The 12,248-nt window shown below is 37.5% G+C and overlaps 1 protein-coding gene across 3 annotated transcripts in view; it reads left to right on the top strand.

The window, feature by feature from the left end:
* FRMD4B (FERM domain containing 4B) overlaps nt 1–12,248 on the top strand; it is a 322,158-nt gene that overhangs the window by 297,679 nt on the left and 12,231 nt on the right. For all 3 annotated transcript variants that reach the window (XM_041764330.1, XM_041764328.1, XM_041764329.1), the window contains 8 exons: nt 424–500; nt 2,185–2,323; nt 2,796–2,937; nt 3,809–3,942; nt 4,039–4,158; nt 5,455–5,683; nt 8,232–8,288; nt 10,277–10,424. In XM_041764330.1, coding sequence (XP_041620264.1) covers nt 424–500; nt 2,185–2,323; nt 2,796–2,937; nt 3,809–3,942; nt 4,039–4,158; nt 5,455–5,683; nt 8,232–8,288; nt 10,277–10,424 — 1,046 coding nt within the window. The remainder of the gene's footprint in view (nt 1–423; nt 501–2,184; nt 2,324–2,795; nt 2,938–3,808; nt 3,943–4,038; nt 4,159–5,454; nt 5,684–8,231; nt 8,289–10,276; nt 10,425–12,248) is intronic.

The following is a 12,248-nucleotide window of genomic DNA, read 5'->3' as shown; positions in this document are numbered from 1 at the left end:
TTCACTTTCACTTTGCATTCTTTTGAAATTTCATCTGTGGTTCTACTGAAACATCCCTTTGACTATCTTTCCACTTAAATTGTGAAGTCAACATCTTTGATCAGAAAGCATGTGCTTACTGGAATCTGTGAGGATTTCCTCACTATTTATTTAGTTGAGTCAGAGGAAAAATAGTGTGCATGTTCCCCACACTTGCCTGGTTTTATCGTTCAGGGAAGAGTTACTGGTGAGGTGAAGATTACTGTCAGAGAAAGGAATGGAATGGTTTCAGGTTGTGGATTGATAAAAAGACTGCATCACGTATTCGTGCTTTGCTTCAGAGTATACCTTCTTGATTATTTGATGATTGAGCAGAGTTCTAGATTTCATAAAAATTAGCATTGATTAAAGCTGTGCGTCTTTTCTGTTTTCTTAATTTCTTAGTTATTCCAATGGAAACAGCTGGAGAACTTATACTTCCGTGAGAAAAAATTCGCTGTTGAAGTTCACGATCCACGGAGGTGAGGATAACGGCCTTTTCTGTGTGTGGTCCTGGAGGACCATGGCAGAACATTCATAACATAACATTGCGGCTAGGAACATTCATGTGCAAGTGTTTGTGCAGACACATTTTCATTTCTCCTGGATGTACCTGGGAGGAGAATTGCCAGGTCCAATGTTAACCCTTTAACCTTTTAAGGTACTGTCACAGTTTTTCCCCTTAGCTCCACCATTTTGCATTCCCACGAGCAATGTATTTGGTTCCATTTTCTCCACCTCTTTCCTAACACTTGTTATTTTTTGTTGTCTTTTTGTTGTTTTTTAAATAGCCATCCTGGTGTACACGATAGCCCATTTTTGGTTTTGACTTGCATTTCCCTCATGACTAATGATGGCTAAGCATCTTTTCATGTGCTCCTTGGCCACTTGCATATTTTCTCTAGAGAAATATCTGTTCCAATCCTTTGTTCATATTTTAATTTGGTATTCCTGGTCACATTTTTTTTTTAATTTTATTTATTTGAGAGAGAGAGAAAGAAGTGCATGAGTGGGGGGGGGCAGGGGGAGAGGGAGAAGCAGACTCCCCACTCAGCAGGGAGCCCGATGCGGGGCTCCCACCCTTGAGGTCATGACCTGAGCTGAAGGCAGATGCTTAGCTGACTGAGCCACCCAGGCGCCCCCCTGGTCACTTTTAAAACAACAGTTGCCATGTTATCAACGCGGACTGAAGTCAGGATTGTAGGCTCTCCGAGCTATTCAGAGGAATTCATTATCAGTCCTCAGTGTTTGCCTTTCAGGTACATTTATGGATGTTTGGAGATCAGAGGGATGAGGGAAACAGCTGTAACAAAAAGATGGCCAAGAGATAAGCCAAATTCCTCCAAAGAACATTGGTACTCTTCTCCTTCCTTCCCCACAGCGTCTGCCTGCCTGCCCCCACTTCCTTCTCCGTTTACCCTCTCTTCTTCTGACCTGCTCCCCTCTTTTTATCTGGTGCATAAGAAGTACACTGGACTGCCTTCAGACTTGCATTATCTGTAGACACTATCATGTTCATCCTCTGATACTGTCAGAGCTGCACAAGTCTACCTAGATCTGAGATGCTCTTTTACCTTCAGGAAGGTGGTGATCCTGCCCTTTTGGTTGTTTTCTCTTTGAAATATTATCACATTAATTCCAGATCTATTATGATGGTCACATGTCCTGTGGTTTTTGAGTAAATGTTTTTACTACCACCCCTAATTTGAGGAGCTCTTATCGCTTTTATGTGTGTGCCTTTTTAGAACATGCTAGTTTTACAAAAAAAAAAAAAAAAGAGAGATTATCCAGGTGCAACTGGTTTTTTCATAAAAGGAGGAAATGAGGGGCACCTGGGTGGCTCAGTGGTCGAGCATCTGCCTTTGGCTCAGGTCATGATCCCGAGGTCCTGGGATCGAGTCCTCCATCAGGCTGCCTACAGGGAGCCTGCTTCTCCCTCTGCCTATGTCTCTGCCTCCATCTCTGTGTCTCTCATGAGTAAATAAATAAAATCTAAAAAAAAAAAAAAAAAGGAGAAAATAAGAAGCTTGGCCCCTGTCGGCATCAGAGTGTGGCAGCAGAGAAACAATTAGGAAGATACTTCGTGATAACAGTCCTCACTGGATATGTTGTGTGTTGTGCTGGGACTAGAGATGAATACATCAAAAGCTTTCCTTAATCTTTCAGGATTTCTGTGTCAAGAAGAACCTTTGGGCAAAGTGGCCTCTTTGTGCAAACGTGGTATGCAAACCCTTCTCTCATCAAGTCCATCTGGGTAATGGCAATTAGTCAGCATCAGTTTTACTTGGACCGGAAGCAAAGCAAAGTAAGTAACAAGAGCACTTCTATAGGAACAGACTTCCCTCCTCATTTGCTTTCTGTTCAGAAGTTAAATTTTCTCAGAAAAGATGCAAGCGCATGGGTTTTTGTTCTTTGAGTTTTGGGTTTTTAAACTTTCCAACTGCTGTTTTAATTTTTCTTACTCTTAAAAGGGGAGCAGTATAATCTGATTTAAAAGTTATAAGACATGCCAACTTTTTGGCATATGTGTACATATTTACAGGTGACATTTTGAAGTTAATAGTTGAACTATACCATGAGAGAGATTCATGCGTATTTAAACATTTTCCATAGAAAACTTAAGTCTTACTTTATTTCCTTCTGAAGTGTCAGTTGAGCATGTAAAAATTCTAACTTGTCCTCCGTGTTGACAGACTTACTCCATAGTAACTTAATTGCTTTATTAATTTGAAATAGGTGTAGTTGAGTGAATTCTGTTTCGCTGTCGTACCTCTTAGGCAAAAATTCCTTCAGCCAGGAGTTTAGATGATATCGCGATGGATTTGACTGAGACAGGAACACCAAGGGTCTCCAAAATGGTGACACTGGAGGCAAAAAGTCAGTTCATCATGGCGAGCAATGGCAGTTTAATCTCTTCAGGTAACGTTTTGGGAACGTACAAGTGATCTTTATTTCACTTCTTTTTTGTCCTAACCTACTTTTTGGGGGGTCATTAACCACTTTTAAATACATTTAAGCCCATTAATTTGGGAATAAATAAGCCTATCAAAACCAGCAGCATGTAACAAAAACCAATATTTTAAAAGGTAAAAAGAAAGTTAAATTATAAATAGTTTGTATAAACAACAGTACAAAGACAGTAAAACTCCTCAGGGTAACTTGAAAGGACACTTTCTCCCAATCTATTCCATCAACTTCTTCTCCCAATATTTAGTTTTTGATTCAGACAGTTGTCTAATTCCCTATTTAATATATAGTTAAACATGATTACAAGCTTCAAACCTCACCCCAACCTTACCTCCCTGTGTGATTACTGCCCCAAACCCTTCCTCTATAGAAATTCTGGAATCTCTTTATCACCAAGTATATGTAACTTAACTCAAATGAATTTTCCCATCTAAGTCCTATTGTCAACTTAATCTGAGGCACAGAGCATTCCTTTTGCCTTGCTTCCTTGCTTTCTACAAGGACATTCTAAATAACCATCGCAAGAAACATCTTACCTTCTCTCCTGCTCAGAAAAATGAAATCCTTCATTAAGCATTTTATCATTGCTTCTAAAATGACTGAGTCAAAATACAGAAGGTATATATAATTACCAGGCTCTGTTGGATGCCCAGAAGCATGAGAAAATGTTCTCCAGTTTCCTTTTATTATGTTCAGAAACAAGGAGAAAAATAAATTATTATTTAATAGCAGATTTGGTTTAAAAATCCTTTGTCCTTTAAAAAGGAAGGAAGGAAACATGCATTGTATAAACCTTCCCTACCCTCCCGTCCAATCCCTTTAGGTTCTCAAGACTCAGAAGTTAGTGAGGAGCAAAAGAGAGAGAAAATCCTGGAGCTCAAGAAGAAGGAAAAGCTCTTGCAAGAAAAACTCCTGAAAAAAGTCGAGGAGCTTAAGAAGATCTGTTTGCGGGAGGCTGTGAGTGTCTTCTGCTTTTGGGGACTCTTCAAATTGTGTTTGACAACCTCTGCCAGTGTCAGTTATCCCCCCTCTTGATTCTGTCCTGTTTTACAGGAGCTCACAGGCAAAATGCCAAAGGAATATCCGCTGAACGTAGGTGAGAAACCGCCTCAGGTCAGAAGGCGTGTAGGCACCGCATTCAAACTGGATGACAACCTACTGCCCAGTGAAGAGGTATGAGCACCAGCATTTCGATTAACAGGACAGAAAGGCTGTCAGCTGAATGTGGCTGACTTGTCCCTTTGGTTTTTGAGTCCTGTTGTACATTTCTATCTCACCACTTAAGAGTGCTATAATAGTCCAAACAATTCTTTCTTCCAGGCACAGCCCAATAACAGTTGAGTTGTTTCTCACTACTTTACTCCTCCAAATATAGAGAGCATTAAACAAATCCCAAATGTTTGTAAATTGAGAAACATTACCATAAGAATTAACTCCAGTATTAGACACTTCCACGTAAAACAAAGAAGCTTTGAAAAATAAGATTGCCCTTTCTGATGGGTCATTTCTCGGGTCCCAGTTCCCCTATCCATGAAGATAATCCTCATTTTTCCCCGCTAGGGGACACAAGTAGTAAATGATATAATACATGTGCAGCATTCAGGTATAATAAAGTCCTAATATAGAGTGTACTTTGTCATTTGCCTGTCATCACATAGTAGGGCCCTAGTCGTGTTTATTGCCCAAATTTATCCATCTTGGCTGTAGAAAACCATAGCAATTTCCATCCATAATAGAGTGAGGTTCACAATTTTTTAAAAGATTTGTTTATTTACTTTAGAGAGAGAGCACACACTCAGGAGTGGGGTGAGGGGCAGAAGGAGAGGGAGAGAATCTCAAGCAGACTCCCCACTGAGCATGGAGCCAGACACGGGGCTTGATCCCACAATCCTGGACCATGACCTGAGCCTAAATCAAGAGTCGTACCTCAACTGATTGAGCCATACAGGCACCCCTGAGCTTTGAAATTTATTGAGTATACCCAGTTCTGAGCTAAGTAATGCACATATATTATCTCATTTAATCTTTGCCATATTTTTTCAAGGTAGATGTTCTCTCTCCATTTGAAATGGAGATGCAAAATGAAAAAAGCCTGCAGCATTAAAAAATTAAGCAGTGTTTCCAGGGTCATGAAGCAGAAACCACCAGAAAGAGAAATCAAACCCAAATGTATTTGTCACTAAAGCTATGTATGTGAATATAACCTTCTGTGTCTGTGAATTTGGGGCTAAGACTCTCTCCTTGAAAAATATAATCTTCACCTAACCAACTACATGAATGAAAGGCCATTGCCTTCTTTAAAAGGAAAAAAGTCGGATGAGTGAGAAAGTTTAAATAAATGGATGAGAGAGGTCTTATTTTCTAGAAAAGTGTTTGGAGATATCTATGCAGTAAACTTAAGAAGGTTTTATTCTCAAAGAGCATCTGATTTGAGAATGTACAAGAAACAGTATCATTGTATAAATGCAGGATCCTGCTTTGCAAGAACTGGAGAGCAATTTCCTAATACAGCAAAAGCTGGTTGAAGCTGCAAAGAAGCTTGCCAATGAGCCAGACCTTTGTAAAACCGTGAAGAAAAAAAGAAAGCAAGATTACACGGATGCAGTGAAAAAGCTTCAGGAGATTGAAAACTCGATAAATGAATACCGAATCAGATGTGGAAAGAAACCCAGCCAGAAAGCAACAGTTATTTTACCAGGTTCGTAATAAGTAAGGTTTTTCAAGTAACACAGTCAATTTTCTTGATGATATGTAGCATTTCCAAATCAGTTCATTTGGTGAGAGATAAAAGAAAGAACAGATTTAAAAGTAAGTTCCTTAGGGGAAAAATGATTTGGAATGTCAGTCTTGCAAGTGTGTAAATTTGGTTTTCAGTGACATTCTCATTATTTTTATACTATACTATTGCTTTGCCTTCATTTTTAGGATGAAAGAGCATTCGTAGCAATATTGATTCATGATAAGACAAACCCACCTTTAACTGGCTTGATATCATCACAGGAAACATAGTTGACAGCACAGGGTAGTATGGGAGCTGGGCCTACCCAGTCACTCCTCAAAGGTTTTTAATGCAGGGACCGTACATTTTTTTAAGGACCTACCTAACATTTGTGAAAAGAGCTCTCACAATTCCTGTCATTTGTGGAGGCTATTTAAAGCTGTGGACAAATGTTTGTGATAGAATATGAAATGAACAAAGCAGGACATTATGTTGTAACCACAACATAATCCTGACATCATATAAATATCCACATACAACAACTGGTTGGGAAATATTTCAAAACACAATTGTGGAATTTCAAGTAACCTATTTTTCTTTTAATACTTCTCTATATTTTTAAAATTCTCAACATTATATACCTAAGACTTTCATATTCAGGAAAAATGTACACTGAAAATCTCATTTAGGTAGATTTCAAGTCCAGTTGGCCTTACTTTATCAGCATGGTTTTCAGCTTTCATCATTGGTTGAAATATGATTATATTTCTTTGATTCCAAGACTGGTTTTTTTTTTTCACATTTAAACATCTGTGAAATTTGAATAATTCTTAAACTAGATGGTGTATTACAGTTACAATTGGCAATACTTTTTCTTTTTTTATTGAGACATAAAACAATTATATATGTCAGATTGGATAAAATGTGGTGACTAGGTTTAGAGTCTACTCGGATTTAGGGCGGTATGGTTTATACAGCAGAGATATGGCTTTTGGAAAGTGAATGCACAGACATCAACACACAAGTGTTCATCAGCTACAGCTGGAGAATTTAGGATGGCTTTGACTCCGAATGAGAAATCCAGTTGGCCTTGGAGGTGGCTACATTCTGGACCTGCAGGAATGGGTGATTAGCAGTGTACTTAACTTTCATAACCATTTGTTGTGGCCCATTCATCCCCAAACTGTGCAAGATTTGAGCGATCTCCCTTACAATGAGTGACATTTGGGCAGCAGATGGTGCCAATGGTTGAGCATATATTGGGTAGATTTTTTTTAAGTGTGCCTGACAGCTGACTACACTGGCACCTTGCCTTCAAACTCTACTGTGTGTCCAATTAAGAGATAGTCTGCCCAGCTCTGATGGAGATTAACATTTGAGATCAGATGGGAGAGATTTCCTTCATGATGGTATTGAAACCTACACTAAGGTGCTATACTTGCCTATAACCTTGCCAGGACTTGCCCCTGTGTATGGAATGATTGACCAAGGTAAATCAACACATCTGAGATGACTCCTATTACTAAATACATTTTTTAACATTTGATGGGCAACAGTAATACTTAGGAATATTACGGGTATTTCCAACCAACAGAATGCTGTGTCTAAGTAATAAAAGCAATAAGTATAGCTAATTTTTATTGAGCATTTGTCCTGTACAAGGAACTGGGCTAAGAGCTTTACATTCATTATTTTAATTACTGCTCACCTTAGCACTGCATACTACGTACTACTCTTATTCCCATTGTAGTTGAGCCAAGTGATGCTAAGAGGGGTTAAGTCATTTGCCCAAGATCTTACAGCTAGTAAGTGACAGAACCAAGATATGAATCCAGGTCTGTCTTATTCAGTGGTTCTCAACCAGGAGCAATTTTGCACCCCAGGGAACATTTGGCAACATCTACAGACATTTTTGGTTGTCAAAACTAAGCATGGCAGTGCTGCTGTTAGGTGGAGGCTAGAGATCCTACAATTCAAAGGACAGCTCTCCCCAGTGAAGAATTATCCAATCCAAAACGTCAGTAGTACCATGTGAGAAACCCAGGTCTAATTGAAAAGCTCGTCCACCACAAAGCGTTCACCTATTAAGAAAGTCCCTTTTCTTAGGGAGGGGCCACAAAATAACTTAAACTAACAGTAGATTTTCAAATGAGGGTTCAAGTGTATTTTAACATTTAGCATTTATGACATGAGTGGCATAATTTTTCTTTCCTGTTTATTGGTTGTGCGCCCTCAATGTATAAGGTAAAGTTTTCATCCTATGTAGAAGCTAGATTGAAAACTAGTTGAAAACAAAAATTTCCTTGAAATCTGTTCCATTTTTAAAAGATTTTATTTGTTTATTTGTTTATATCTTTACTAGTAAATGATTCCATTGTTACAATCATTAATAACTCTTAATGCACTGTAATTAGTTAATACTTACTAAATAAAAATAAAGATGCACTCCATTGAGAATTGCTGTATTAAACTCACTGTAGGTGTATAAATGTCCCATTATTCTAAAGGCACGTATTTTTATTCACAGAAGACATAATCCCCTCAGAGAGCAGCTCCTTGTCTGACACTACCACCTATGATGATTGTAAGTAGCTCTTCTTTTTCATTTCAAAATGTTATATATTCTGAAATATTAAGACAATTACCTTAAGTAGTGCCTATGTGTTATTCTTTTGGGAAAAGTAGAATGAACTAACTTACGCTTATGCAGAACGGTTGGGGAAAGGAGATTATGATTAACTTCCATCCAAGTTAACTCATCATCAAATACAGCGCCATACAAATCACGTGACCTCAGGAAATCAGAATACTATTACATGACTGAGCAGCCTCTCAGTAAGGGTTTGTGAGGCTTTGTAGAATTTTTTTTAGTAGCATTTTTTTTTACTTACTTATTTTTTAGTTTTAAGTAAGGTCCACACTCAATGTGGGGCTTGAACTCATGATCCTAAGATCAACAGTTGCATGCTCTCCTGACTGAGCCAGCCAGGCGCCCCTCTGGAGGATTTTTTTAACATTTTATCTTGAAGTGATTACACATTCATAGGGAGTTGCATAAATAAATACGAGTTTTTCACTCAGCTTTTCCCAATGGTGACATCTTACATATTTGGAGTCTAATCTCAAACCAGGAAACACAGTGTAGACTTTGATTATCCCTGGATAGCTAGGAGTTTGTTTTCCTCAGGAAGAAATTGGGTTACATGTCATTGTAATGGTTTCATAGAGGAAGACCTTATCTGTTGTGATGGCCTTTGTTTGTTCAACACATTTCATGATGGAATGGATTTCATATTGAGTGGTAGAGTACTTCCTTGTAATCCCTTGTCCTTAAGCAGAAGAGTAGCTGTCTGTCTAATATGATTTAAGAAATTCCGGGAAGCCACTAACCCATACTGCTTTATCTCCCTCATCCCCACCCCATGCCATGTTTTATGGTGCATGAAACTCCACCATTCCAAAATTCTTCCTTTGAGCTGAAGTTGGGTCATGCTTACCTTTTCCTCTTTGAAAATGCAAATGTCAGCAGGAGACATAACAAGTCTCTGAACTTGACAGACCAAGTTCAGCATAAATCAGTTATATCATGTTCAGTGACAAGATGAGTCTCTGGTCACCTAAAGAGGCCTGACAACTTGAAAGGTGAACAAAAGTGATCCATGCCAACTTTACAGGCCAGCTTCCTTTTGGCCTTTTACACACTGGGGCTTTTCTTTTAATGTGACTCTAGAAAACCTATAGTAGCACCCATTCCACCTGAGTGATTTATAGCTTATTTGCTCAGAGTGGTACCTACTAAACTGGAAAAAATTGGCTCAGGCCCCACATCCTTAAACAATGTGGGAGTTAGGGGTGGCCACATCCCCCAGAGTCAAATCTGAGTATAACTTTTGATTCCCCCAGAACTAAACTAGTAGCATACTACTGACAGAAGCTTTAACTTAATCAATTAATACATATTTGCATGTTAAATGTATTGTACACTGTATTCTTACTGTCAAGTAAGCTATAGAAAAGAAAATTAGAAAATTTTCCTTATTAGAAAATCATAAGGAAGGGGTGCCTGAGTGGCTCAATCAGATAAGTGTCTGCCTTTGGCTCAGGTCGTGATCCCAGGGTCCTGGGATCCAGCCTCACACAGAGCTCCCTGCTCAGCAGACAGTCTGCTTCTATCTCTCCCTCTTCCCCTCTCATGCCCCCCCTTATGTGGTCTCTCTCTCTCTCAGATAAAAAATAAAGTCTTTAAAAAAAATCATAAGGAGGAAAAAATGCATTTAGTGTACTATATTTATATTTTTAAAAATTCATTAAAAAAAAATCGTATATAAGTGGACCCACACAGTTCAAACCTGTGTTGTTCAAGGGTCAACTGTATCCAGTAATTTGTGTTTTCTAAGTCTATAAAATATAAAAATAAATTTCTTGAAAGTAATATACCTCTAAAAATATCATCTCTGGTAAAGCACTTTGTTCCCCAGCTCTTTTGATTTGTTTTTTGGAGTGCTGGCAGAGTATTTGTTAACTTATTTATTTACCTACCTACTTATTCATTCATTCATTTACTTTTTATAGCCAATGACACCTTCACTCTTGCTGGGCAGCGACCAAGTTCAGTACCTCATTCTCCAAGAATTCTTCCCCCTAAATCTCTCGGTATTGAACGAATCCATTTCAGAAAGTCATCCGTCAATGAACAGTTTGTGGATACCAGGCAGTCCAGGTGAGAAGTCACATCATCAATAAGGCAGATGCCTCCCAGCCATGACACCTTTCCTCCAAAATGGTTGACTTTTTTTGGCATTATCCTATTTTTCCTTTCAGAAGGAGTTATCTTGTAAAACCGAAGCATAGAAACTAACCCTTGTTATTTGTTGTTGATGACAAGTGCAAGTGTTTCTAAGAGATCTTTTCAAAGCATTCAGCAGTGTCCTATATTTTAAAGTCTGTCGGATTTATGTTAGGTTCTAGGAGCATTATTTATAATCTGGATTTGGATATGATGCCCAAAGTTCAATTTCATAACCCATGCTCTCAGAAAACTGTTCTTAAAACAACTCTGTCAGTGCAAGTGACAGAAATGACTTCTGATCTTTCAAATGAGACTTCAACTCAGTTTTAATCTGTAAAATAGATAATATGACTTTTTAAAAAATAGATAATATGACTTTTTTTCTCAAATGTCTCAGGTAAATGTTATCCAAGCAATAACACCAGATCTTAAAAAGATGACAGACCAGTGATTCTCAGAATTTGGCTGCATGGATCAATACTACTTAAAAAAAAAAAAAAAAAAAAAAAAAAAAGGACCCAAGATAGGATTGCCAAATGTTTGCTCTATGTAATCAGAATGCTCAAATAAACAATACCGTGATTTCATGAAAAAAATGACATGTAAATATAAAAAATACAGTCCTTGTCATAATAATAAAATGAAGTTAACATTTATTGAATGCTAATTATATGTCAGACGCTATTCAAAGTGCTTTAATATGTATTGACAAATTTAATCTGTACCACAATCCTAGGAGTCTGATAACTACAACTGTCGTTACCATTTACAGATAAGTACACTGAGGGCCAGAAAGCTTGAATAACCTGTTAGGTTCATATGAATGTTAGAATCGGGATTTGAACCTACGTAGCCAGACTCCAAAGCCTATATTGTGATTTTTACCAATATGTCATATTTCATCTCAGCAAAGGTAAAAATTAGCCTTAAAATAAAGGAAGATTATTTAGATTAAATAATTCTTCACTTACAAAAAATACAACTAGCACTTTGTTATATTCCTCATTTGTCAAAGACAACTTTTATTACATATCAGCTTCAGTTGTTAGATTAGGATTTAGAACTGTTGCCTTAAACAATAGCAATCCAAGTGTCTAGAGCTGTGCCAGCCAGGTCAGTTAAATGTAAATAAAATTAAAAATTCATTTCCTCAATCATGTTAGCCACATTTCAAGTGCTAATGGGCACATGTGAGCTAATGGCTGTAATATTGGCACAGATATAGCACATTTCCATCATTGGACAGCCCTGGACAAGTATATTTATTATATTTGGGAAAATAAAACTATTGCAGCAGAAGGAAAAATTATAACTGGAAATAATTATCTTAAAAATTATTATACCTACTTCCTTAATAGCTAAAGATGGGTTTGCTCTTTGATCCAACAATTTCACTTAGAGGACTTTTTCCTATTGAATTAATTAACTACAGGATGCTCATCATAGCATTGTTTACAATAGTGACAAAATGAAAATAACTCAAATGCTCAACTAGTGGATTGCTTAAATAAATCATAAGTCCTTATAATGAAACGCTATGCTGTCATTAAAATAACATTGTAGATGAGTATTAACCAACACAAAACATTAGGTATAGTTTTTTTAAATATGAATTTTGAAAGAGAATATAGGGTAAGATCTTATTCTTTTGTTGTTAAAAACTATAAATGCTTATAAGTAAATATGCTTAGTAAAAACATCTGAAAATACTCAGTGTTGACTGCTTGTATCTGAGGTTGCAGATTATAGACTTTA

The sequence above is a fragment of the Vulpes lagopus genome, chromosome 7, assembly GCF_018345385.1.
Source record: "Vulpes lagopus strain Blue_001 chromosome 7, ASM1834538v1, whole genome shotgun sequence".
Classification (NCBI taxonomy): domain Eukaryota; kingdom Metazoa; phylum Chordata; class Mammalia; order Carnivora; family Canidae; genus Vulpes; species Vulpes lagopus.
This window is presented reverse-complemented; position numbering and strand designations above follow the sequence as displayed.